Consider the following 24,390-nt stretch of genomic DNA (forward strand, 5'->3'; position numbering starts at 1 on the left):
TCACCAGCGTCCTACACCCGCTCAGGGTGGACAAAGATATATGCCTTCGTGGTGCGCGGCACTTTTCTGATTGGTTGCCGCCTGCCGCGAGCGACCAATCAGAAATGTGCCATACTGTCAAGAATTGTCAAGAGCTGGTGAGTGCAGCCATTTTTTGTTCTTTCTTACTATTATTTATTAATTGTATTATTCTTACATTTGAATAAATAAAGTATATATGGATTCTAGACTCCCGATTCTTTAGAATCGGGCTGCCATCTAGTATATATATATATATATATATATATATGATAGTAATCCAGGAAATAGAAAAATAGAGGGCACTCACCGGTCTTCATATTCAGTCTTTATTAGCAATACATATGGATAAAATTCATGGCCGGGAACGTCGGAGCCGAAGCTCGTGTGAGCAGGGAAGGAAGGAGACGACGATCGTTTCGCGCTGTGCTTTGCGCTTCTACGGGTCACCCGTAGAAGCGCAAAGCACAGCGCGAAACGATCGTCGTCTCCTTCCTTCCCTGCTCACACGAGCTTCGGCTCCGACGTTCCCGGCCATGAATTTTATCCATATGTATTGCTAATAAAGACTGAATATGAAGACCGGTGAGTGCCCTCTATTTTTCTATTTCCTGGATTACTATCATAGTCGCATTTTCTGGAGGAGCACCCGACGTTTGGTTCAGTGAATATTGCAAGAGTTATTTGTTAAGCACTCCCTCAGGGATATACCGACTTGTATAGAACCTCAGCAGAGATTGTGCCGCCTACTGAACTCTTTTATGGTGGATATATATATATATATATATATATATATATATAATGTAAAAATTAAGCCGCCTGTGCTGTGGAGGAAAAAAGTGAAAAAGAGAAAAAAGGAAATATACCGTATTTTTTGGACTATAAGACACACTTTTTACCCAAAAAAATTTGGGAGAAAAATGGGAGGTGCGTCTTATAGTCCGAACACAGACTTACCGGGGGAGTTGCGGCAGTACACCAGAACCGGCGGCGTCAGAGGTGTGGTGATGCTGAGGCTCAAGGGTCGGCGGTTGCAGTGCGGAGTGAATCGTTGGTTTCCCTGCAGCCATCTTCCTGAAGCTGTGGTCCGCCGGAGGCGGCGCGTGCGCAGATTGAGATCTCGGCGGCCCTCGGCTTCAGGAAAATGGTCGGCGAAGGCCGCGCGTGCGCAGTGTAAGGACTGGCGAAACGCACCGAGTTAATATAGATGTTATAATTGGTGCGTTCGCAGCCCGGGGTCCACCGTGCAGGAGAGAACCTGCTGCTAGAAGATGACGGCACTATATTGCGGTATAAGTGAACTCCGCTACTTCACCGAGTCGCACTGAAAAGAACGCGCTGTGCCCTGTTAGTGTCACAGAGGAACACAGCTAACTGCTGAGCTGATGGCAGACAGCGGTCATGCACATAGAGAAGCACACAAACACTCCTCTCCGGTGGATCCAGAATACTAGTGGCTATTAGCCAGCACTGAATACATACATACAAACTCCTCACCGGAGGTGCCGGTATTCTAGGGGCTTATTTCAGCCAAACCCTATCCACATACAGGCACGGCCACAAATAGCAAGCTCATAACATGAAGTGATACTAGCGCATGGCTGTGCGGCCATGCAAACCTTTTATAGCTGCAGCAGCTTCAGGACCTTCCTAGAGGACCAATGGAAGCTGCTACAATACCAGAGCAACTTCAGGACCTTCCTAGAGGACCAATGGGAGCTGCAGCAGTACCTGAGCATGTGACCCCTGACCTCCAATGTGAGGTCTTACCTTGGGCATGCTCAGAAGGGAAAAAGTAGGACTTAGTCCCAGAGACGTCTGCTCGCCGCTGACCAGTACTGGCTACAATGGCTGAGCCTGGGAAAGCAGCAGAAACCATCCGCACGGTATCAGGCTGAGCCAGAAGCTGGGACCGACGTCTCCGCTGAACAAGCTCCACTGCGGCTGGAGAAGAATGGGAGACTGCAGAGGAGATGGTTCGAGATTCCCCCTGTGCAGAGGCAGGGACTCGACCCCTAACATTACCCCCCTCCTAGGGCCCCCCTCCTTGGGCCTCGCTATGCTCGAAGGCAGCAATGAGCAGCAGAGCTCGAATATTCTCAACAGGCTCCCAGGACCTGTCCTCTGGGTCATAACCCTTCCAGTCCACCAAATAAAACTTTTTCCCACGTACCACCTTGCACCCCAAAAAAGCATTCACCTCATAATCGTCCAAAGATGAACCCGATGTCCCGGCAGATGACTCGGAAAACCGGGACATGTGTACGGGCTTTAAGAGGGACACATGAAAGGTGTCGGTGATACCTAGGTGTGGAGGAAGGGCCAAACGGTAGACCACAGGGTTAACCTGTTCGAGGACCTTGAAAGGTCCCAAGTAGCGAGGAGCAAATTTAGTGGACTCAACTCGCAGCCTGATGTTACGGGCGGAGAGCCACACTAAGTCGCCAGGAGCAAAGGTCGGAGCGGGGTGCCAATGTGCATCGGCGAAGGACCTCATTCTTTCTTTGGAGGCCCAGATGGCATCCTGAGTGCGGTCCCAAATGTCCCATGCCTCCACAGCCCAGTCTGCCATCCTGGAGTCGGCAGAAGACACGGGCAAAGGCACAGGAACCCGCGGATGCTGACCATAATTAAGGAGGAATGGAGTCTGACCAGTGGAGTCGGCTACAGCGTTGTTAAGCGCAAACTCCGTCCACGGTAGCAAGGATGCCCAGTCATCCTGCCTGGCAGAAACGAAATGTCGCAAATATGTGTCCAAGGTCTGATTGGTCCTCTCTACCAATCCATTCGTCTCGGGATGATATGCTGAAGAGAGATTTAACTCATTGCTGAGTAAACGACAAAGCTCTCTCCAGAACCGAGACGCAAACTGGGGATCCCGGTCACTGACAACTTTGTCCGGCATACCGTGTAGGCGGAAAATGTGTCATATAAACAACGCTGCCAAGGCCCGTGCAGAAGGTAACTGTGGAAGCGGCACCAGGTGCACCATTTTAGAAAAATGGTCGGTGATTACCCAAATGATGGTGCCACCACGAGACTTGGGTAAGCCCACCACAAAGTCCATCCCGACCATCTCCCAGGGCCTGTCTGCCACTGGCAGAGGATAAAGTAACCCAGTCGGCCGTTGTCGAGGAGACTTATTTTGGGGGCAGGAGACACACGCCCAAACATAGTCTCCGATGTCACGGGCCATATGTGGCCACCAGTACGTTCTCGCCAACAGCTCAGATGTCCTCTTGGTCCCAAAATGTCCACCCACCCTGGATGAATGAGCCCAAGAGAGAACCTCCAGTGACAAATTAGTATGTACAAAAGTCTTGCCCGGGGGTACCGACTCTAGCGAAACCGGAGCCACGGTTCTCAGGTTCTCTGAAGGAACAATAAGCCGAGGCTCCTCTTCCTCCTCCTCAGAAGACACAACAGAGCGAGCGAGAGCGTCAGCACGAATGTTCTTCTCCCCAGAGAGATAATGGAGGGTGAAATGGAACCGGGAGAAGAATAAGGACCATCTGGCCTGGCGAGAATTTAGCCGCTGAGCTGTTTGTAAGTACACCAAATTTTTGTGGCCGGTGAAGACTTGGAAGGGAAAGCGAGCCCCTTCCAGGAGGTGTCTCCACTCAGAGAAAGCCAACTTCATAGCTAGCAACTCCCTGTCCCCGATGGAATAATTCCTCTCTGCTGGTGTGAAGGTCTTGGAAAAGAAGAAGCAGGGATGCTTCCGACCTTGAGCATCCTTTTGGAAGAGGACTGCACCAGCACCAACAGATGAGGCATCCACCTCCATTATGAACGGCTTATCTACATCGGGGCGATGTAGGATGGGAGCGCTAGCAAAATGAGATTTTATAGAGAGGAAGGCCTTGGAGACTTCCTCCGACCACAATTTGGGATTTGCTCCCTTCTTGGTGAGGGCTACCAAGGGAGCTACCAAAGTCGAGAAATGCGGAATGAACTGACAGTAATAATTAATGAACCCCATAAAACGCTGCTCCGCTTTGAGAGCTTGAGCTTCCTGCCAGTCCATCACAGCCTGTAGTTTGGCAGGATCCATAGCCAATCCCTGGGCGGAGATGATATAACCAAGGAAAGGAAAGGACTCCTGCTCAAACACACATTTCTCCAACTTGGCAAAAAGAGAATTTGCCCGTAAGAGGTCGAAGACCTTGCGAACCTCTCTCCGGTGGGAGTCAATATCTGGAGAGTAGATGAGTATATCATCCAGATAGACTACGACCAAGGTGGAGAGCATATCCTGGAAGATGTCATTCATAAAGTCTTGGAAAACGGCTGGGGCATTACAGAGCCCCAAGGGCATCACCAGATATAATAATGCCCATCCCTGGTATTAAAAGCCATCTTCCATTCGTCCCCCTCACGGATGCGAATCAGGTTATAAGCACCCCGCAGATCTAATTTGGTAAATACCCTTGCTCCCCGAAGCCTATCGAAGAGCTCAGATATCAGGGGCAATGAGTACTTATTCTTGACGGTGATGGCTTTAAGACCCCTGTAATCTATGCATGGACGTAGTTCTCCGTTCTTCTTCTGCACGAAGAAGAACCCCGCCCCTGCAGGTGACACTGACTTCCTAATGAACCTTCTTGTCAAATTTGCCTGGATGTATTGGGACATAGCCTCCATCTCCGGGAGAGAGAGGGGATAGACCCGTCCCCGAGGAGGTTTAGCTCCAGGCATGAGGTCAATAGGACAGTCATATGGGCGGTGAGGCGGAAGGGTCTCCGCAGCCTTCTTGGAGAACACGTCTGCATAGGACCAATAGCACTTGGGAAGGGAAGTAAGATCTGTGGGTATCTCTGTAGTGGAAACCTGAACAGACTCCCTCAAACATCTGCCCTTACAAGATTCACTCCAACCCAATATCCTCCCTGTGGTCCACTCAATGTGTGGGGAGTGGAAAAGGAGCCAAGGTATTCCTAGCAGAATCTCGTCTATTCCCTCGGGAATGACAAGAAGGGAGATAATCTCTTGATGGGAAGGGGACATAGATAATGAGAAAGGGATGGTCTGATGTGTGATTTGTGAGGGCAGTGTCGACCCATTCACCACTCGAACAGTCACCGGTTTGGCGAGCATCACCAGGGGTATTGCGTGGCTCTGAACGAAGGCAGAGGACATGAAATTCCCCTCTGCTCCAGAGTCCACACAAAGCTCAACTGTTAGAGTGGACAAGCCTAAAGAGATTGTCCCTTTAAAGGACAACTTGGAGGAAAATGCCGCTGTGTCTAGTGAACCTCCTCCAATGGTTACTAGACGCGATCGTTTCCCGACCTCTGAGGACATTTATTGGCATAATGTCCTAACTTTTGGCAAATATTACAAACCACGGGTACTCGAGCGGCCCGGGACTTAGGTCCCGCTCGAGAAACCTCCATGGCCTCATGGGCGTCGGACGCCTGAACAGGAGATTCCAGAGGGCTGGAGAAGTTAGGATCCAACCGGAACCTCTGCCTACACTGGGTTCACTCTAACCTCTGCTCGTTAAAATGGTGGTCGATGCGGGTAGCGATTGTAATGAGCTCCTCCAGTGTGGCAGGAATCTCCCTGATGGCCAAGGCGTTCTTCACATGGTCTGCCAGTCCTTTCCAGAACACCGGAATAAGGACTTTATCCAGCCACTCCAACTCTGATGCCAGAGTCTGGAATTGGACGGCGAACTGGCTGACCATGGACGAACCCTGTGTAATTGCCAACAGTTGGAGCGCCGTATCGTGAGTGACACGAGGGTCTAAAAAGACCTGTTTCAAAGTGTCCAGGAAGCGAGGAGCACTCTGCACCACATGATCATCACGCTCCCACAGCGGCGTAGCCCATTCCAACGCCTTGCCCGACAAAAGGGATATGATAAATCCCACCTTAGCTCGTTCCGTAGGAAAACGTGCAGCCAGAAGCTCTAGATGTATGGTGCACTGGCTCACGAATCCCCAACATAGCTTACTGTCACCAGCAAACTTGTCTGGTAGCGGGAGACTGGATAAAGTCGGAGCAGGGGTGGCAGAGGACAAACTGGCTGCAGCTACACTAGCAACCTGAACAGCGACTGCGGTAACATCCACAGCTGAGGTTGTGCGCTGAAGAGCTGTCAACCTACCGTCCAGCTGCTGGATGTACCGCTGTAGACTCTGATCGTCCGCCATTTTCTAGCCAGACCCTGGTGCTAGTATTATGTAACGACTGGCGGAACGCACCGAGTTAATATAGATGTTATAATTGGTGCGTTCGCAGGCCCGGGGTCCACCGTGCAGGAGAGAACCTGCTGCTAGAAGATAACGGCACTATATGGCGGTATAAGTGAACTTAGTTACTTCACTGAGTCTCACTGAAGAACACGCTGTGCCCTGTTAGTGTCACAGAGGAACACAGCTAACTGCTGAGCTGATGGCAGTCAGTGGTCAAGCACACAGAGAAGCACACAAACACTCCTCTCCGGTGGAACTGGAATACTAGTGGCTATTAGCCAGCACTGAATACATACATACAAACTCCTCACTGGAGGTGCCGGTATTCTAGGGGCTTATTTGAGCTGGGCCCTGAATACATACATACAAACTCCTCACCAGGGGTGCCGGTATTCTAGGGGCTTATTTCAGCCAAACCCTATCCACATACAGGCACGGCCACAAATAGCAAGCTCATAACATGAAGTGATACTAGCGCATGGCCGTGCGACCATGCAAACCTTTTATAGCTGCAGCAGTTTCAGGACCTTCCTAGAGGACCAATGGAATCTGCTACAATACCAGAGCAACTTCAGGACCTTCCTATAGGACCAATGGGAGCTGCAGCAGTACCTGAGCATGTGATCCCTGACATCCAATGAGAGGTCTTACCTTGGGCATGCTCAGAAGGTAAAAAGCAGGACTTAGTCCCAGAGACGTCTGCTTGCCGCTGACCAGTACTGGCTACAATGGCTGAGCCTGGGAAAGCAGCAGAAACCATCCGCACAGTATCAGGTTGAGCCAGACGCAGGGACCGACGTCTCCGCTGAGCAAGCTCCACTGCGGCTGGAGAAGAATGGGAGACCACGGAGGAGATGGTTCGAGATTCCCCCTGTGCAGAGGCGGGAACTTGACCCCTAACAGGCAGATTGAGATCTCAGCGGCCATTTTCCTGAAGCCGAGGGCCGCCAAGATCTCAATCTGCGCATGCACGGCCTCAGGAAGATGGCCGCCGAGAAACCGGTGATGCAGTCGGCTCTGCTCGCCATGGACACCAGGCCATGACGTAGCCACATTTCTGCCACCTGCATCCTGAGGAAGGGACCCTGCTCCATGCACTGCCTCGCCGCCGACACCAGACCCGCAGCATCGCAGCTCGGGACTTCAGCATTGTCCCACTTCGGCCACCGCCGGCTTCCTGAGGAAGTTACCATGCCTCCTGTGACCCCGCTCTACCAGCGCCGGCCCTCAGGTAAGATACCTTAAATTCGGACAATAAGACGGACCCCCATCTTATATAAATCTTTTTTCTGCTATTTTCCACCCCCAAAAAATGGGGTGCATCTTATAGTCCGAAAAATACGGTAAAGGAATGTAACAAGCCTCATCTGTTCTGAGTAAAAAAAAAAAAAAAAACACAAAATATCCCTGGTCAGGAATGGGGGAGGGTAATGATCTTGTTAATATGTGATTATAGCTGGTATTGCAGCTCAATCACACTCAACCCATTCACATGAGTGCCTGAGCTTCAGTGCCAGACACTGCCACACATGTATAGAAGTCTGGATAAACAAAGAGGCTACGGCATTCCAGCATTCTTCTAATCGGTGGGAGACCCAGGGTTGGATGCCCACTGATCATACATTGATGGCCTATTCTATCTTATATCATATGCTGGCTTACCATGTGCACTGCCACTCTGTATAAAGTCTGTAGTAGGTTCATTATTCGTATTAATCAGTCTAAATCATAACAGGGAGCACGGATCCCCCATTCCTGTGATTGCTGAAGCCCACAGCGATCTGACACATCTTGTGGATGGGTGCTAATTGTTGATTCTAAGAATACCTCATTAAAACCCAATGATATTATTTTTTTAATCTTTAATGTTTTTTATATACTTTTCAGTTATGATCCCATTATACAATATGTCTGATAATTTTGCACCTTTTGATGTCGGATAAAATATATTTTAATGCACAGTCTTTAAGTATTCCATTATGTAAATAGCATTTTCAGCGTTTTTGTGTGGTACCATAAGTTGTACCTTCCACGTTTCCCCACTACTTTCTACAGGTATTTTGTCACTGGTGATACTCGAGGACACGTGAAATTCTATGACCAACAACTGCAGCTTGTAAATTGGTACAGCCACCTTAATCTGACACCTATACATTCTATGTCCTTCTCAAAATGTCCCCCTGTGGCAGCAAGTGAGAAGACCAGATACCCTGAAGACTGTTCTATCAAGGGGGACCAGTTTGCCATCAGGTGAATAATTTTTTTTTTGTTAAATGTGTATAGAATATTTATATATTTTTTTCTTCCAGATGACGAGAATCTGTCCTGTTACAGAGGTGCATGGCATAGCTATAATATGCTGTATTATCACAAGCTCCGGGCAGGCTTTCTTCTTCATGTAGAGCAGTGTGCACAGAGCCTTACAATGATACAGTCTTCTACATCTCCATACTACAGAGCCATAGTTAATCTGTGTGTCATTGTGCCTTCATACAATATCTCTGTAATATGAACTCCAATCAAAAGCACCACAATTATTTTTTTCCTATTTGATTTTTCTTTAATTTTCAACAAAAAAACTGCATTTGGCTGTTTAGTATTGCCTCTTAGAGTTTGTACAGAGCCATACTACAGCTGCATGCATGAGCCACAATATTGCACTGGTGATATTAGACTTTCCTAAGAAACTATAGGGTTAAAAATAGGCTGATTTTATAACATTGGATGAGCCAGGGTTACACTATAACATCATTACAGAGCAACTAAACCTTTAAAAAAATTCAATATACCTACCATTTTGGAGACTCTACCAGTTGCTCAAAAGCACCCTGAGAAGTGTGCAACTCAGGTGACAGGAGAGAAAAGCTCCTGTCTGAGCGCTCACACTGAGTGTGGCACAGATTCATTATAAAGCATAGGTTTTGTAGGAAATTAAATCCATTGTTCCATTCTCCACTTTTAGTTCACGCAGGAGCTTTTCGTTCTTGTCTCCTGACCTGTGCACCTCTCGGGAGGGGGTGGTAGGAGGATTTGAAGCAATTAGTGGGGTCTCGGCACTCGGATCACCACTGATGAGCTTGCAATTAAATTGGTCGTAAAATAAAAAAAAAAAGGTACAAGGGTTTAATTTTTAATAGATGTCACATTACTTACACTTATTGTGTATGTAATAACAAATATTGCAGGCTTGCAACACCAATATTAACGATACACACCCAACCGCTTTATTCCTAAAAAGAAACATTGAAGTTGCAGTAATGCAGTATTTTTCTCTGAAACTTGCAATCAGTGCTATGAACCAATGGTTGTATTGATTAGAACATTATCAAAGTAAAGAAGAACTCTCCATTATAGGTAATTGTGAAGTACTGTATATCATCTTTCTTATGAAAATGAGTGAACAGAATAATAAGTTAATCTCTCCTTTTTGTCTCAGTAATTTCATTGTATCCACATCAGATGGTATGGTTCTGCATGTGTTTACTGATGGTACAATGCTGAAGAAGGAGTTACAAGAACCCACTGACGCTGTTCACGCACTTGCCTGTCACCCAAACAAGACGCAGATTGCTGTTGGAAGTTATAATGGAATTTTAAAGGTTTGGGATTACAAAGATCATAAAAGCTTCATCAGCCGGATCTTTGGAAAGGATAAATCCTTACATTGCATTGCATATGACCCTTCAGGTAATCTATCTATCTATCTATCTATCTATCTATCTATCTATCTATCTATCTATCTATCTATCTATTATCAAAGCCACATAGGACTGGGTTAACTTCTAGCACTGCAGGTCTTAATTACATGCACCCGGCTGACTTTGACTAAGAACCAGGGCCTGCATTCACTAGGTGTGTCAGTCTGTTGGATGTTGAGCAGAGTGGAGTGTGCTGCTGGTGAGTGACCAGTCAAAATGTGAGCTGTAGCTGAGTGAGAGATGTGCTGGGGTCTCTCTCTGAATGGAGACTGCATGGGTCAGCTAAGAAAGCTGAGCAGTCTGTGTGTTGGCGCTGCAGGGGGACCGTGTGGAAGCTGCAGCCTGTAGAGAAAGGACTGCAATCTGTTCTCGTGAGTCTGCACTGAAATATATCTGCCCTGCTAAATGAACTGTTTATCTGCTGTTATACCTTTGTGCCTGGAAGAAGCTGTTTTTGGTTTTTGAATTCCTTGGAGTTTTATGAAAGCAATAAAACTGCACGTTTTGCCAAAACCGCATTGCCTGTGTGAATGCTACCCAGTGCCTACGTAATAGCGTGAATCCCTACAATTGGTGTTTTGGATGCAGGCGTGAAGTCCCAAAGAGCACAGGTGATTGAAGTGTAAAAATTGAATGTCCTGGGTAAAGGCAGCCACATCATTGCAAGCACAGTCTGAAAGCATGGGTGAGCTGTCCAGCCGGAAGGTGACATTGTTGCAGTGTCAGGCATTTCTGGTGTGGCTGAGAGGAGCCCTGAGAACTGCTAGCTATCTATGTAACAAAGTTGTGCGGAGGAGAACCGGGTTCCGCAATGTCGTGAGCGAGCAGCACATAGCACCTCGGTACAGAGAGATGGTGTTGACCAAATCCCAGAACCAATGGACTGCAGCATTGTCCAGCGAAACTCCTTCTTTGCCTACCCTGCCTTGAGTGCTGTTCCTCTTTCGGTCAAGGGGCTGAGATCTCAATCTGAGCATGCGCCGCCCCCGGCGGCCATTTTCCCGGAAACCACCGCATTGCAGCAATGGATGTGCGGGGGCCTCCGGGCTTTCACAAAATGCCGGCGGAGCCCCCCTGCCCCACAGAGCACTGCCGCACCAGCCTGTCAAGGTAGTGTCATCATCACCCTGCAGCGTCAGACTGGGACCGCCACAGAATCACCCGACTCCTGCTGCCACCACACTACTTGTAAGTATATTCCGACTATAAGACGCACCCCCATTTTCCCCAAAAAATTTTTGGGAAAAATTGCATCTTATAGTCCGAAAAATACGGTAAATACAGCCTTTGTCTGACATAATATGAAACATAAAGCTTTGCCCGCTTGGGTTATAGTCCAATTTCTAAGGCCTTTAGTAAAGGCTCACAATCCTGGAGGTGTGCACACCTCCACATACAGACCATGTGTGAGACAAATCGGACACATTTTACAATGTAAACCACACCCAGGGACGGAGATATGGTGAGCAGCTGTGCCGTCCAACTCCTCAGCTGTTCACATCAAACCTGGCCCTGTCATGGCCAATTTACCCCTTTTAGTACTATGTGTACTAGAGCATTACTCCAGGTTTACATCACAGAGGACTTCCTCCTCTGTGATACATACAGGTGCGCCTTACAAAATTAGAATATCATCAAAAAGTTAATTTATTTCAGTTCTTCAGTGCAAAAAGTGAACTCGTATACGTATTATATAGAGTCATTACAAACAGATTGATCTATTTCAAGTGTTTATTTCTGTTAATGTTGATGATTATGGCTTACAGCCAATGAAAATCAAAGTCATTATCTCAGTAAATTAGAATTCTTCATAACACCAGCTTGAAAAATAATTTTAAAATTCGAAATGTTGGTCTACTGAAATGTATGTTCTTTAAATTCACTCAATACTTGGTCGGGGCTCCTTTTGCATCACTTACTGCATCAATGCGGCGTGGCATGGAGACGATCAGACTGTGGCACTGCTGAGGTTTTATGGAAGCCCAGGTTGCTTTGATAGCAGCCTTCAGCTCGCCTGCATTGTTGGATCTGGTGTCTTTCATTTTCCTCTTAACAATACCACATAGATTCTCTCTAGCTCTAAGTCAGGCGAGTTTGCTGGCCAATCAAGCACAGTGATACTATTGTTTTTAAACCAGGTATTGGTAATTTTGGCAGTGTGGACAGGTGCCAAGTCCTACTGGAGAATGAAATTTCCATCTCCAAAAAGCTTGTCAGCAGAGGAAAGATAGAAGTGCTTTAAAATATCCTGGTAGACGGCCGCACTGACTTTGGTCTTGATAAAACACAGTGGACCTACACCAGCAGTTGACATGGCTCCCCAAACCATCACTGATTGTGGAAACTTCACACTAGACCTCAAGCAGCTTAGATTGTGTGCCTCTCCACTCTTCCTCCTGACTCTGGGCTCTTGATTTCCAAATGAAATGCAAAATTTACTTTCCTTGTGGAGTGTGTCAATAACGGCCTTCTTGACATTTGTCAAGTCAGCAGTCTTCCCCATGTTTGTGGTGCCTACTGAAACAGACTAAAGGCCCCGTCTCACTAAGCGATTTACCAACGATCACGACCAGCGATATGACCTGGCCGTGATCGTTGGTAAGTCGTTGTGTGGTCGCTGGGGAGCTGTCACACAGACCGCTCTCTCCAGCGACCAACGATCAGGGGAACGACTTCGGCATCGTTGAAACTGTCTTCAACGATGCCGAAGTCCCCCTGCAGCACCCGGGTAACCAGGGTAAACATCGGGTTACTAAGCGCAGGGCCGCGCTTAGTAACCCGATGTTTACCCTGGTTACCAAAAAAAACAAACAGTACATACTCGCCTTTCGGTGTCCAGGTCCCTTGCCGTCTGCTTCCTGCTCTGACTGACTGAGCCGCCGTACACTGAGAGCAGAGCGCAGCGGTGACGTCACTGCTGTGCTCTCACTTCTCACTGTACGGCCGGATCTCAGTCAGAGCAGGAAGCAGACGGCAAGGGACCTGGACACCGAAAGGCGAGTATGTACTGTTTGTTTTTTTTTTACATTTACGCTGGTAACCAGGGTAAACATCGGGTTACTAAGCGCGGCCCTGCGCTTAGTAACCCGATGTTTACCCTGGTTACCAGTGAAGACATCGCTGGATCGGTGTCACACACACCGATTCAGCGATGTCAGCGGGGCCTCAACGACCGAAAAAAGGTCCAGGCCATTCCGACACGACCAGCGATCTCGCAGCAGGGGCCTGATCGCTGGTACGTGTCACACATAGCGAGATCGCTATGGAGGTCGCTGTTGCGTCACAAAACTTGTGACTCAGCAGCGATATCGCTAGCGATCTCGCTATGTGAGACGGGGCCTTTAGGGGCCTTTTTAAATGCGTTAGGAAGCCTTCACAGGTGTTTTTTGTTAATGTTTGTAATTTACTGAGATAATGACTTTTGGGTTTTCATTGGCTGTAAGCCATAATCATCAACTTTAACTAAGATAAACACTTGAAATAGATCACTCTATTTGTAATGACTCTATATAATATATGAGTTTCACTTTTTGTATTGAAGAACTAAAATAAATTAACTTTTTGATGATATTCTAATTTTGTGAGAAGCACCTGTATCTCCCATCCACTATGTGTCTGGCAGCCACCTTACAATGCTAAGAACTATGCCATGGACCAGGTCGATATACGCACAGTGAGGTTTTGTGCCCCACAAACTGAATGTGGTCAAGGACTTGTTGCATGCTATTATTATTGGTCGAGATTTTCTATGGTTCTGGGACTTGTGATCTAAAGCTGTAGCAGTTAGCAGTTCGGTATGCTGCCAGGAATCGGCTATGGTAACAAGATCACATGATGTAAATGGTGAATTTGCTTTCATTGTACTGGCTAGAGAGGAGGCTGTAGTGTAATAAGCACAGATCAGTATCAGTGCATGTGTAGTAGAGCTGTGTGTGAGGCTGTCTGCAGATCAGTATGGTACTTGTGCAAGAATTGTGTGTGTTCTATGTGTGCTTGTAGTACTAGACTGAATACAGGTTATAGGCAGTGAGTGTCTTTGTAATATACAGGCAGCAGAGCCTATGTACTGTGGCCTGATTCCTGCTCTGGTCAATTTAAGGCCCTGTAGGCTCTGTATATTGGCAGATGGTACCGAGCCTCCAGTTTTGGGCAGGGGAGCTATGTAGCAAAGCCATGCAGGACTGGGTTAAATCCTAGCACTTCAGGGCTGGTGTTTACTAGGTGTATAAGTCTGCTGGGTGTTGAGCGGAGTGGAGTGTGATGCTTGTGAGTGACCAGCTACAATGTGACGTGCTTGTTTCTATCTCTGAATGGAGATTGCATGGGACAGCTAGGAAACCTGAGCAGTCTGTGTGTTGGAGCTGAAGAGAACCATGTGGAAGCTAGAGCTTGTTCAGTGTGAACTGTACACGGAGTTGAATACGTTTGTTTGCCTCTGGAAATTGCTGGACCTCAGGGTGAAGGCATGGTAGGACCGTACCTCTTATTTAAGTAAAGTTTTCTCTGGGAGAAAGGACTGTAATCTTCCCTGGTGAGCACAAACTGACATATGTGCCCTGCTAAATGAACTATTTATTTGCTGTTATACCTTTTGTGCCCAGAAGATTCTGTTTTTGTTTTTTTAAATTCCTTGCAGTTTTATGAATGCAGTAAAACTGCATATGTTTTGATCAAATAACATTGCCTGTGTGAATGCTACAGAATGCCTACCCAAGAGCGTGGATCCCTACAACATATATATATATATATATATATATATATATATATATATATATATATATATAGTCATGTGAGCAGGCTGCGTGACCTAAAAGTGCTACCATTCTACAGACTTGTCTCTCATTGAGCATGTCTGGGACTTCTATTGCAAAGGGAGCTGCCAGTAGTTGATTTTGATAATGTGTGCACCCAATTGTATTCAGTGTGGCAGAACATTCCCCAACCAACCATTAACAACCTAATTTTCAATGTTGAGGTGTGTGTGTATATATAACTTTTTTATTATTATTATTATGGACCAATCATTAGTTATATTTCTAAACAAATGCTAAAAAAGGCAGATATGTAGTGCTTGTGATCCACGTCCACTATCATTATTGTCCTATTTATACCAATAAATTATCATTTATGCCATCTTCATGCTGATAAGTTTATGCTCACTTTATGGAGAAACTTCATGGACGCACTAATCCTACTGTTTGGCAGTGTGCACCATTATTTTTACTTATCGCCAGGTTGCTTTTTCTGTCAGCCTTGTCAAGGGACTCTTGATAATCTCTGGCCTGGGCAAATCTGGCCAGCAGGCTGAGTATATTTAGCCCTCTCCCTCCATCATAGTCCGTCACTGGACGCCTCCCCCTATTTGGTGCGGGCTCCAGCGGAGAGCCCGCACTTTGTCCAGCACATGACAGCTGATCTGATCAGCTGACATGTGCTTAGAACAGCCGAGGGTGGAATCGCGTTTCCCCCGCGGCTGTTAACATGTTAAATGCCGCTGTCAAACTCTGACAGCGGCATTTAGCATGGATGCGCAGGAAGTGCATCTTTACCTCCTCCCATCAGCCCCCGTGTCACATGACCGCGGGTCGCCGATAAGTTGACATAACAACCCGGGGTCAGCAGGAGACCCCTGTGGTTGTCATTGCTGGATCGCTATGAGCGCCGCCTGGTGGTCGGCGCTCATAGCAAGTGAGCATATTTGCAGCCCTGCTCTATATAGCAGAGGCGATCAGACATCAGACAAGTGCAGCTTCTAGTCTTCCATGGAGACTATTGAAGCAAGTAAAAAGTAATAAAAAAAAATGTTTTTAAACATATTAAAAAAATCAAAAAATAAAAGTTCAAATCAGCCCCCTTTCGCCCCATTCAAAATAAAACAATAAAAAAATCAAATATACACATATTTGGTACCGTCGCGTTCAGAATCGCCTGATCTATCAATATATAAAAATAATTAATTCAATTGGTAAATGGCGTAGCAACAAAAAAAATCGAAACACCAGAATTATGTTTTTTTTGTCGCTGCAACATTGCAATAAAATGCAACAACGGGCGATCAAAAGAACGTATCTGCACCAAAATGGTATCAATAAAAACATCAGATTGGTGCGCAAGAAATAAGCCCTCACCCAACCCGAGATCCCGAAAAATGGAGATGCTACGGGTCTCGTAAAATAGCAACTTTTTTTTTCCTTTTTTTACAAACTTTGGAATTTTTTTTCACCACTTAGATGAAAAAGAACCTTGACATGTTAGGTGTCTATGAACTCATAATGACCTGGAGAATCATAATGGCAGGTTAGTTTTAGCATTTAGTGAACCTAGTAAAAAAGCCAATTAAAAAAGCAAGTGTGAGATTGCACTTTTTTTGCAATTTCATCACACTTGGAATTTTTTTTCCTATTTTCTGTTACCCGACATGGTAAAACCAATGGTGTTCAAAAGTAAAAACTCGTCCCGCAAAAAACAAGCCCTCACATGGCCATTTTGACCAAAAAATAAAAAAGTTATGGTTCTGGGATGAAGGGGAGCAAAAAATGAAAATGCAAAAGCAAAAATACCCCTGGTCGTTGAGGGGTTAAGTCTGTTTCCATATGAATAGGTTTATCATCATTATATTTGATTATAAGGAAAAACATCCTCAATTGTAGACATGTTTTTCATAAATATCAAGATTGGCCCCCGACTTTTTCCAAGCTTTTAATTTTGAGCCTCTGTGTATTTCAGTTTGACATCAGTGGCCTAAACGATCATTCTCAGTCATTACCTAATTGCCCACGATAACCATGTCCAGCGATCAAACCACAAATGATCATTTTCACCATTGTTTGTGATTGCATCATGTATGCTGACATGAAAACATGTTAAGGAAAAAATCATAATTATTAACACGTTATGCAAGTGAATAATCACCGATTGACTTGCTATATCATCTGCCTTTAGAAATGGATCCTTATTCTTCTAATAATAATATAATAATAATTTTTATTTATATAGCGCCAACATATTCCGCAGCGCTTTACAACTTATAGAGGGGACTTGTACAGACAATAGACATTACAGCATAACAGAAATCTCAGTTCAAAATAGATACCAGGAGGAATGAGGGCCCTGCTCGCAAGCTTACAAACTATGAGGAAAAGGGGAGACACGAGAGGTGGATGGTAACAATTGCTTTAGTTATTTGGACCAGCCATAGTGTAAGGCTCGGGTGTTCATGTAAAGCTGCATGAACCAGTTAACAGCCTAAGTATGTAGCAGTACAGACACAGAGGGCTATTAACTGCATAAAGTGTATGAGAACACGATGCAAGGAACCTGATTATGTGTTTTTTTTTTTCTTCTATTTTTAATAGGCCACACAGGGATAGTTAGGTTAATGCGTTGAGGCGGTAGGCCAGTCTGAACAAATGCGTTTTTAGGGCACGCTTAAAACTGTGGGGATTAATCGTATTAACCTAGGTAGTGCATTCCAAAGAATCGGCGCAGCACGTGTAAAGTCTTGGAGACGGGAGTGGGAGGTTCTGATTATTGAGGATGCTAACCTGAGGTCATTAGCAGAGCGGAGGGCACGGGTAGGGTGGTAGACTGAGACCAGAGAGGAGATGTAGGGTGGTGCTGAGCCATGGAGTGCTTTGTGAATGAGGGTAGTAGTTTTGTACTGGATTCTGGAGTGGATGGGTAGCCAGTGTAATGACTGGCACAAGGTAGAGGCATCGGTGTAACGGTTGGTGAGGAATATGATCCTGGCAGCAGCATTCAGGACAGATTGGAGCGGGGAGAGTTTGGTAAGAGGGAGGCCGATTAGTAGAGAGTTACAATAGTCCAGACGGGAATGAATAAGAGAAACAGTAAGAGTTTTTGCAGAGTCGAAAGTAAGAAAAGGGCGAATTCTAGAAATGTTTTTGAGATGCAGATAAGAAGAGCGAGCCAGTGATCGGATGTGGGGGGTGAATGAAAGCTCGGAATCAAGGATGACCCCAAGGCAGCGGGCATGTTGCTTTGGAGTAATGATTGAACCGCACACGGAGATGGCAATGTCAGGCAAAGGTAGGTTAGTAGAGGGAGAGAACACGAGAAGTTCAGTTTTTGACAGGTTCAGTTTCAGATAGAGGGAGGACATGATGTTAGAGACAGCGGTAAGACAATCACTGGTGATTTCTAAGAAGATCGGCGTGAAAGCAGGAGAAGAGGTGTATAATTGGGTGTCGTCAGCATAGAGATGGTACTGGAAACCAAATCTACTGATTGTTTGTCCAATAGGGGCAGTATACAAAGAGAAGAGGAGGGGGCCTAGGACTGATCCTTGAGGAACCCCAACAGTAAGGGGAAGGGGAGAGTAGGAGGAACCAGAAAAACATACAGTGAAGGATCGGTCAGAGAGATAGGAGGAGAACCAAGAGAGAATGGTGTCCTTGATGCCGATGGAGCGGAGCATAGTGAGGAGGAGCTGATGATCCACAGTGTCGAATGCTGCGGAAAGATCCAATAGAATTAGCATGGAGTAGTGACCATTAGATTTAGCTGTTAGTAGGTCATTAGAGACTTTAGTGAGGGCAGTTTCAGTAGAGTGTAAAGAGCGGAAGCCAGATTGAAGAGGGTCGAGAAGAGAGTTATCTGAGAGATAGCGGGTAAGAAGGGAGTGGACCAGGCGTTCCAGGAGTTTAGAGATGAAGGGAAGATTAGAGACAGGTCTATAATTAGCGGCACAGTTTTGGTCGAGGGAGGGTTTTTTAAGTAATGGATGTATGGTGGCATGCTTAAATGAGGAGGGAAAAATACCGGAAGTGAGGGAAAGGTTGCATATTTTTGTTATGTGAGAGGTAACAGCCGGGGAAAGGGACTGGAGGAGATGTGATGGAATGGGGTCACTGGTGCAAGTGGTCGGGCGAGAAGATGCAAGGAGCCTGCTTACTTCTTCTTCTGTAACTGGTTCAAAGTCAGAGAGTGAACTAGATGCAGTGGGGGAGGGAGGACAGTGCCTGGTATGAAGAGATTGGGAGATGATTTCCTGTCGAATGTGGTCAATTTTTTCTTTGAAGTAATTGGCCAGATCGTCAGCGCGGAGATCTGTGGTTGGGGCCTGCTCTCTTGGGTTGAGTAGGGACTGGAAAGTGTCGAAGAGACGTTTAGGGTTATTGGACAGTGAGGTGATGAGGGTGTTGAAATAGGTTTGTTTGGAGAGGTGAAGGGCAGAGTTGTATGTTTTTAGCATGAACTTATAATGGATGAAATCTTCGGGTAGATTAGATTTTCTCCATAGACGTTCGGCGCACCTGGAGCAACGCTGCAGGAAGCGTGTTTGCAGCGTGTGCCACGGTTGTCGCCGTCTGTGTCGAGTTGCTCTATGCCTTAGTCTGGGTGGACATACAGAGGCTCCTTCTCCGTAAGAGGCTGATACGTTGTATAAGTGACAGATCGCAGATTGCCACCCCAGGATCCAGTGGTTTAACACCAATGACATCTACCATAGGACTTGTTGTGAAATTGGTGACCATATGATGTGGCATAAATGTTGTGCATGATGTGAGTGGTTTTAGTCCACCAGTGTTGCTTTGTGTCTATGGGTCATCAGATAATTTCTGTGGTTGTAGAGTTTATGACCCTGTGTCTTTACGCATCATATTCTCCTATTTTTTTTCCTTTCTATCTTGGCCTTTTCATGGTCGTTACCATTCCCTATCTGGGACACTTATGGATCTCATTCTTGAATTTCAGGTTTCTTTTTGGCAGCTGGCTTTACAGATGGAAGTGTACATATCTTGGATGCTGTGACACTAGAAGATGAAACCAAAGAACAGTTCAAGTACGCAAGAGGATCAATCACCCATGTCACTTTCTCACATGATTCACAATACCTTGCTACAGCAGTGAGTATCTGAGGATCCATATATGTTTAGGTTATGTACACAATGTTTCGAAGCAGAACATTTCTTTGTTTCTGAAAGAATTGTTTCTGTTTTTATCAAGGTACTATTATATTCTATTACATATTATATACAGTACCTTTCATAAATGTAGTTAAGAGAGTGGCCTGTATTATGTATAATTTAATAAATGTGTGGGAAAACATGAATATATGCAACAAATTAGAGTCTCTGTGCACTTTTCTCATTGTGTGAAACCGCAGCCCATTGTTAGCAAACCTTTCTTTCTTGACTGCACATTTTTCTAGAAAATAGCAAAAGATGGATGGTTCTACCCCAAGGCATACCCTAGTACCGGTCCTGGTGTGTTGCCTGTATTCACATTTTTTTACAATTGTAACGTGTATTACAATAGCTAACCCATTTAAGACATTTCTATTATTTTACACGACTGATATAACTACGAGAAAAAAAAATTTAGGGCTCATTCACATAGTGTTTTTATATCTGGTAGTTTATAGCACCCATCCAGCATTTGTTTATTTCAGTGCTGGAGTGGTATCTCTAATCCATGTTCCCTGCCTCTAGTATTATACTTACCAGCCACCTTCTTCTGCTCCAGTCCCGCTCCGACATCTTGGGATCCCCAGCTTCTAACTGACCAGAAGTCAGAGGTGACGATCACCAGCTCTCAATGTAAATCCATGAGAGACTCGTTCTGGCCTCATTTTGGCTCTCATAGACTTACATTGAGTTGTGACTTCCAGATCGCCCAGCAAACACTGGAGCGATCCAGCAGGTCACAAGCTGCAGAAGACAATTGGAGCAACGGCGATAACAGATGAAGATGGTGGCTGGTAAGTACCATATTTTGCAGATTATAAGACGCACCCCAAATTTTGGGGAGGAAAATAGGAATAAAATGTTTTTAATAAAATGGTTGTGCGTCTGATAATCCGATTTTTACGGTAGCTTACCTTGGGTGCGGCAGGGGTGGAGCCGGGTCCCAGGTGGCAGGGTCGCTGTTGCAGGAATCTGGTGGCAGCGGAGGCAGGAGATGCTGCAGGCCCCACACTGGTTGGAGGTGGTGTTCGGTGGAGGTAGGAGTGGGACAATTCTGTGATCCCCAGGCTGGTAGGAGGTGGTGTTCGGCGGTACAGAGTACCTGCACTTTCGATACTTTTCAGTGCGATGGACTCTGGGAAAATGGCCACTGGGGGCGGCAAATGCGAAATTGAGATCTCTGGAAACAAGATTTCAGTGCCCAGATCTCAGTCGGCACATGAGCCGCCCTCAGCAGCCATTTTCCCAGATTCCACTGCAATGAAAGCACCTCCTCCTACCAGCTTGGGACCTGCAGCATTGCCCCACTCCTGCCACCGCCAGAAGCTTCCTGCAGTAGTGACCCTACTCCATCCCTGACGGTAAGCTACATTTGGATTATAATTTTTTTGGGGGAAACTGCATAATATAATCCGAAAAATGCAATATTCTACTAGGCGCTGGGAACTTAGATTAGTGACACCACTCAATCAATAAAATAAAAAAAAAGTGGTGCTTTAAGCTGCATAAAAAGAAAAATTAAAAAATGCCAGTTTAGTCCATTTTTGTATTTGGTGCAATTTTGTAAATGCATTTTTGCTGGAGTTTTTCAGATGTCCGTGGATCTCGTGTCCAATCCCACTCCCGACCGGAGCATGGCAGCTTCTTGGATTTCTATTAGGCTGTCACGCTCGAGTCGGAGAGACCTGCAGCCAATTTGTGCATTGATTTCCGAGATCGGACACCTGCATGAGCAATTGTAATCAATGGTATAAACATCAGAAGTAAAAGCCAAACCCAGAAAATTATTTTGTCTAATCTCAGATTATCCATGGCTACATACCAGGAGTGGATGATGACCTGTGTATCCAGGACATACTCTGCCAAGGACATGATTTTTTATCTGCACAGAATGATCGTATTAGTTATGTTCTATGTGCAGCAGTCTGTTTACACAGGCTATTAAATGACTGGCTTACATGTAGCCAATAGGTGCTCATTTAACGGCTGCAGTCGGGCTGTCTAAATGCAGCCTTACAAATGCATTAAAAATTATTCATCCCCATTGCAAATCAGGTTTATTTGCAAAATTTATAAATGTTTTGTTGTTTGCAATTAATCAATCAAACAAGAACAAGCGCAATACAACTAATATAACAAGTGGTTTCTCCAAAGTCTACACAATATGCCACTGCAGACTAAGGGTATGTGCACACGCTGCGGATTTTGCTGTGGATCCGCAGCGTTTCCGCAGCTGAGGATCCGCAGCAGTTTCCCATGAGTTTACAGTACAATGTAAACCTATGGGAAACAAAATCCGCAGTGCCCATGCTGCGGAAAAAATCGCGCGGAAACGCAACGGTTTATTTTCCGCAGCATGTAAATTCTTTGTGCGGATTCCGCTGCGGGTTTACACCTGCTCCAATAAAAATCTGCAGGTGAAAACCCGCAGAGGAAACCGCAAAAGAAACCGCGATAAATCCGCAGTAAAAACCGCAGCGGTTTTTCACTGCGGATTTTGCAAATCCGCTGCGGAAAATTCCGCAATGGAATCCGCAGCATGTGCACTTAGCCTAAGAATTATTATTCAATTCCTTTGTGACAAGTCTTTATTTAGTGCTTTTGGCTATTATGAACTGCTGCAAACGTGATGCATAACGAGACGCTAGCTTCTAGTAATGTTCCTGAGGAATCTTAGCTATGGGTAATGACCACTAGTTGACAAGTATTGTTGGGTTGTCAAGAAATCGATCAAAAAGTTAAGAGAAGAAGTCTTTGCCTTACACAAACAAGGAAAGGATAATTCGGCATTAAGGAAATACTGGCTACAACTACCTGGGAGTGGCAGAAAAGAAGAAGCTGTCACCGTCTGCCACCATATTCCTGAGGCAGCAGTTGTCAAAAACCCTTGAGTGACTGCAAAAAAGATCAACAGCGAGATTTGGTGAAAAAAGGCACTGGCATTTGTTTGCTCAGTTGGCTCCAATATGCTCAAAACAATATAAATTAGCCACAGAAGTTCTGGGATTCTGTTCTAAGTAGAGATAAAATAAATCTTTAACTCTATGGATCAGTGGTATGTCTGGAGGAGGAAGAATGAAGTATGTGCTCAAAAATGTCAGATTGTTCCACAACTTCCACAAATTTGAAATGAAATCCTCATGGTTCATCTGAGTATGTAGGCTGCATCTCAGCCCAACAGGTAGTCGAACAGCAACAGAAATTGGCTTGACTAAAGAATCAGTTGCATTCTAAATATGTTGGCTGATGGGACCAGTCTCCTGATGTCTCATAGGGGACAGAATAAAAATATGTGAAGGTTGTGATGACTTCTGGGCTGCCTTTGGATTACTTCTGTTGTTGAAAAGAACATCTTGCCTACAGTAAAGCATGGCAGTGGCTCTGTGATGGTCTAGGGCTGCTTAGCGTTCTCTAGCACTGGAAACCTTCAGCATGTGGAGAGCAAGATGGATTCAACCAAGTATCAGGGAATACTAGGAGAAAACGTCCGTGAGGAAGCCTGGGCATGAATTTACCTTGTCAACAAGACAAGGATTCCGAGAATATCTCAAAGTTCATCAAGACATGCGTCAGAAGTCCTGGAAGTACTTGAATGATCATCATAGTTGACGGACTTGAGTCCCCATAGAAAATCTCTGATTAGATGTGAAGGTTGGTGGTTGCACAACACAAACCCACGAAAATTAGTGACTTGGAGGTCATTTATCTTGAGAAATGGGCTACGATTCCTCGGGAATCCTTTTCAGTAGATCATAACAGCCTGTATTTTAGTCCTCGTTTCTTTATCTAGACAAAACACTGCAGACTCCTATGGTAAGCCACACACTGCAATATGAGAGTCTCATGCCACTAGTGGCCTATAGGTCATATATGTCTGTCACATGCCTCATGTGCAGACTCTAAAGATAGGAAAACTTATATGAAATGTATGGAAACATAAACTCCAATTAATAATCTTCTAGGATCAAGAATTCACAGTGACACTATTACAACAAATGAAACCAACGAGTGGAGGTAGTGCATCCTGGGAATATTTTGCCAGATACCGAAGCCACTATAAGCCTATTCAGAATTTAATTTTCGGCATACATCTGGACAGCAATGAACCAAGGCTCCTATCACTTGGCGTGGATCGGATGTTGGTTAGTAGAATCGGTGTATCTTCATTTAGGCATTATCCATCTACCTAATGATCTACCTAAAGCTTCGGTTACATTTTTCCTATAGGTGGAGTATGATCTTACAAACAGCAGTAAAGACCATATTATAATTCAGAGCAATGACCGTATAGACCAGAGTGCCATCCCGCAGTGTGTAGTATGGTATCCTCCTTTCACTAAGGAAAGCTTTATTCTTGTAGCCAATGATGAGTACAAATTGAAACTTTACAATGCAACTACTAAAATGTGCAGGTAAGTAGCGAAAATTCTCTCCTTCTATTGTCACCTCACATTGCATAAAGTAATCATGTTTGTCATGCAAGAAAGTGGAAAGAATTTCCTCCTCTACTTTGATGTGATTAAAATAAGTGTTGTAAAGCTGGAG

The 24,390-nt window shown here is 45.4% G+C and overlaps 1 protein-coding gene across 1 annotated transcript in view; it reads left to right on the plus strand.

Annotated features, from left to right (window-relative positions):
- The window catches only part of CFAP251 (cilia and flagella associated protein 251), a 159,903-nt gene that overhangs the window by 77,150 nt on the left and 58,363 nt on the right, over positions 1-24,390 (plus strand). Inside the window, exons 11-15 of the mRNA XM_077293132.1 lie at positions 8,274-8,468; positions 9,655-9,905; positions 19,634-19,785; positions 23,808-23,987; positions 24,073-24,257. Coding sequence (XP_077149247.1) covers positions 8,274-8,468; positions 9,655-9,905; positions 19,634-19,785; positions 23,808-23,987; positions 24,073-24,257 — 963 coding nt within the window. The remainder of the gene's footprint in view (positions 1-8,273; positions 8,469-9,654; positions 9,906-19,633; positions 19,786-23,807; positions 23,988-24,072; positions 24,258-24,390) is intronic.

The sequence above is a fragment of the Ranitomeya variabilis genome, chromosome 1 (assembly GCF_051348905.1).
Source record: "Ranitomeya variabilis isolate aRanVar5 chromosome 1, aRanVar5.hap1, whole genome shotgun sequence".
NCBI classification, from domain to species: Eukaryota; Metazoa; Chordata; class Amphibia; order Anura; family Dendrobatidae; genus Ranitomeya; species Ranitomeya variabilis.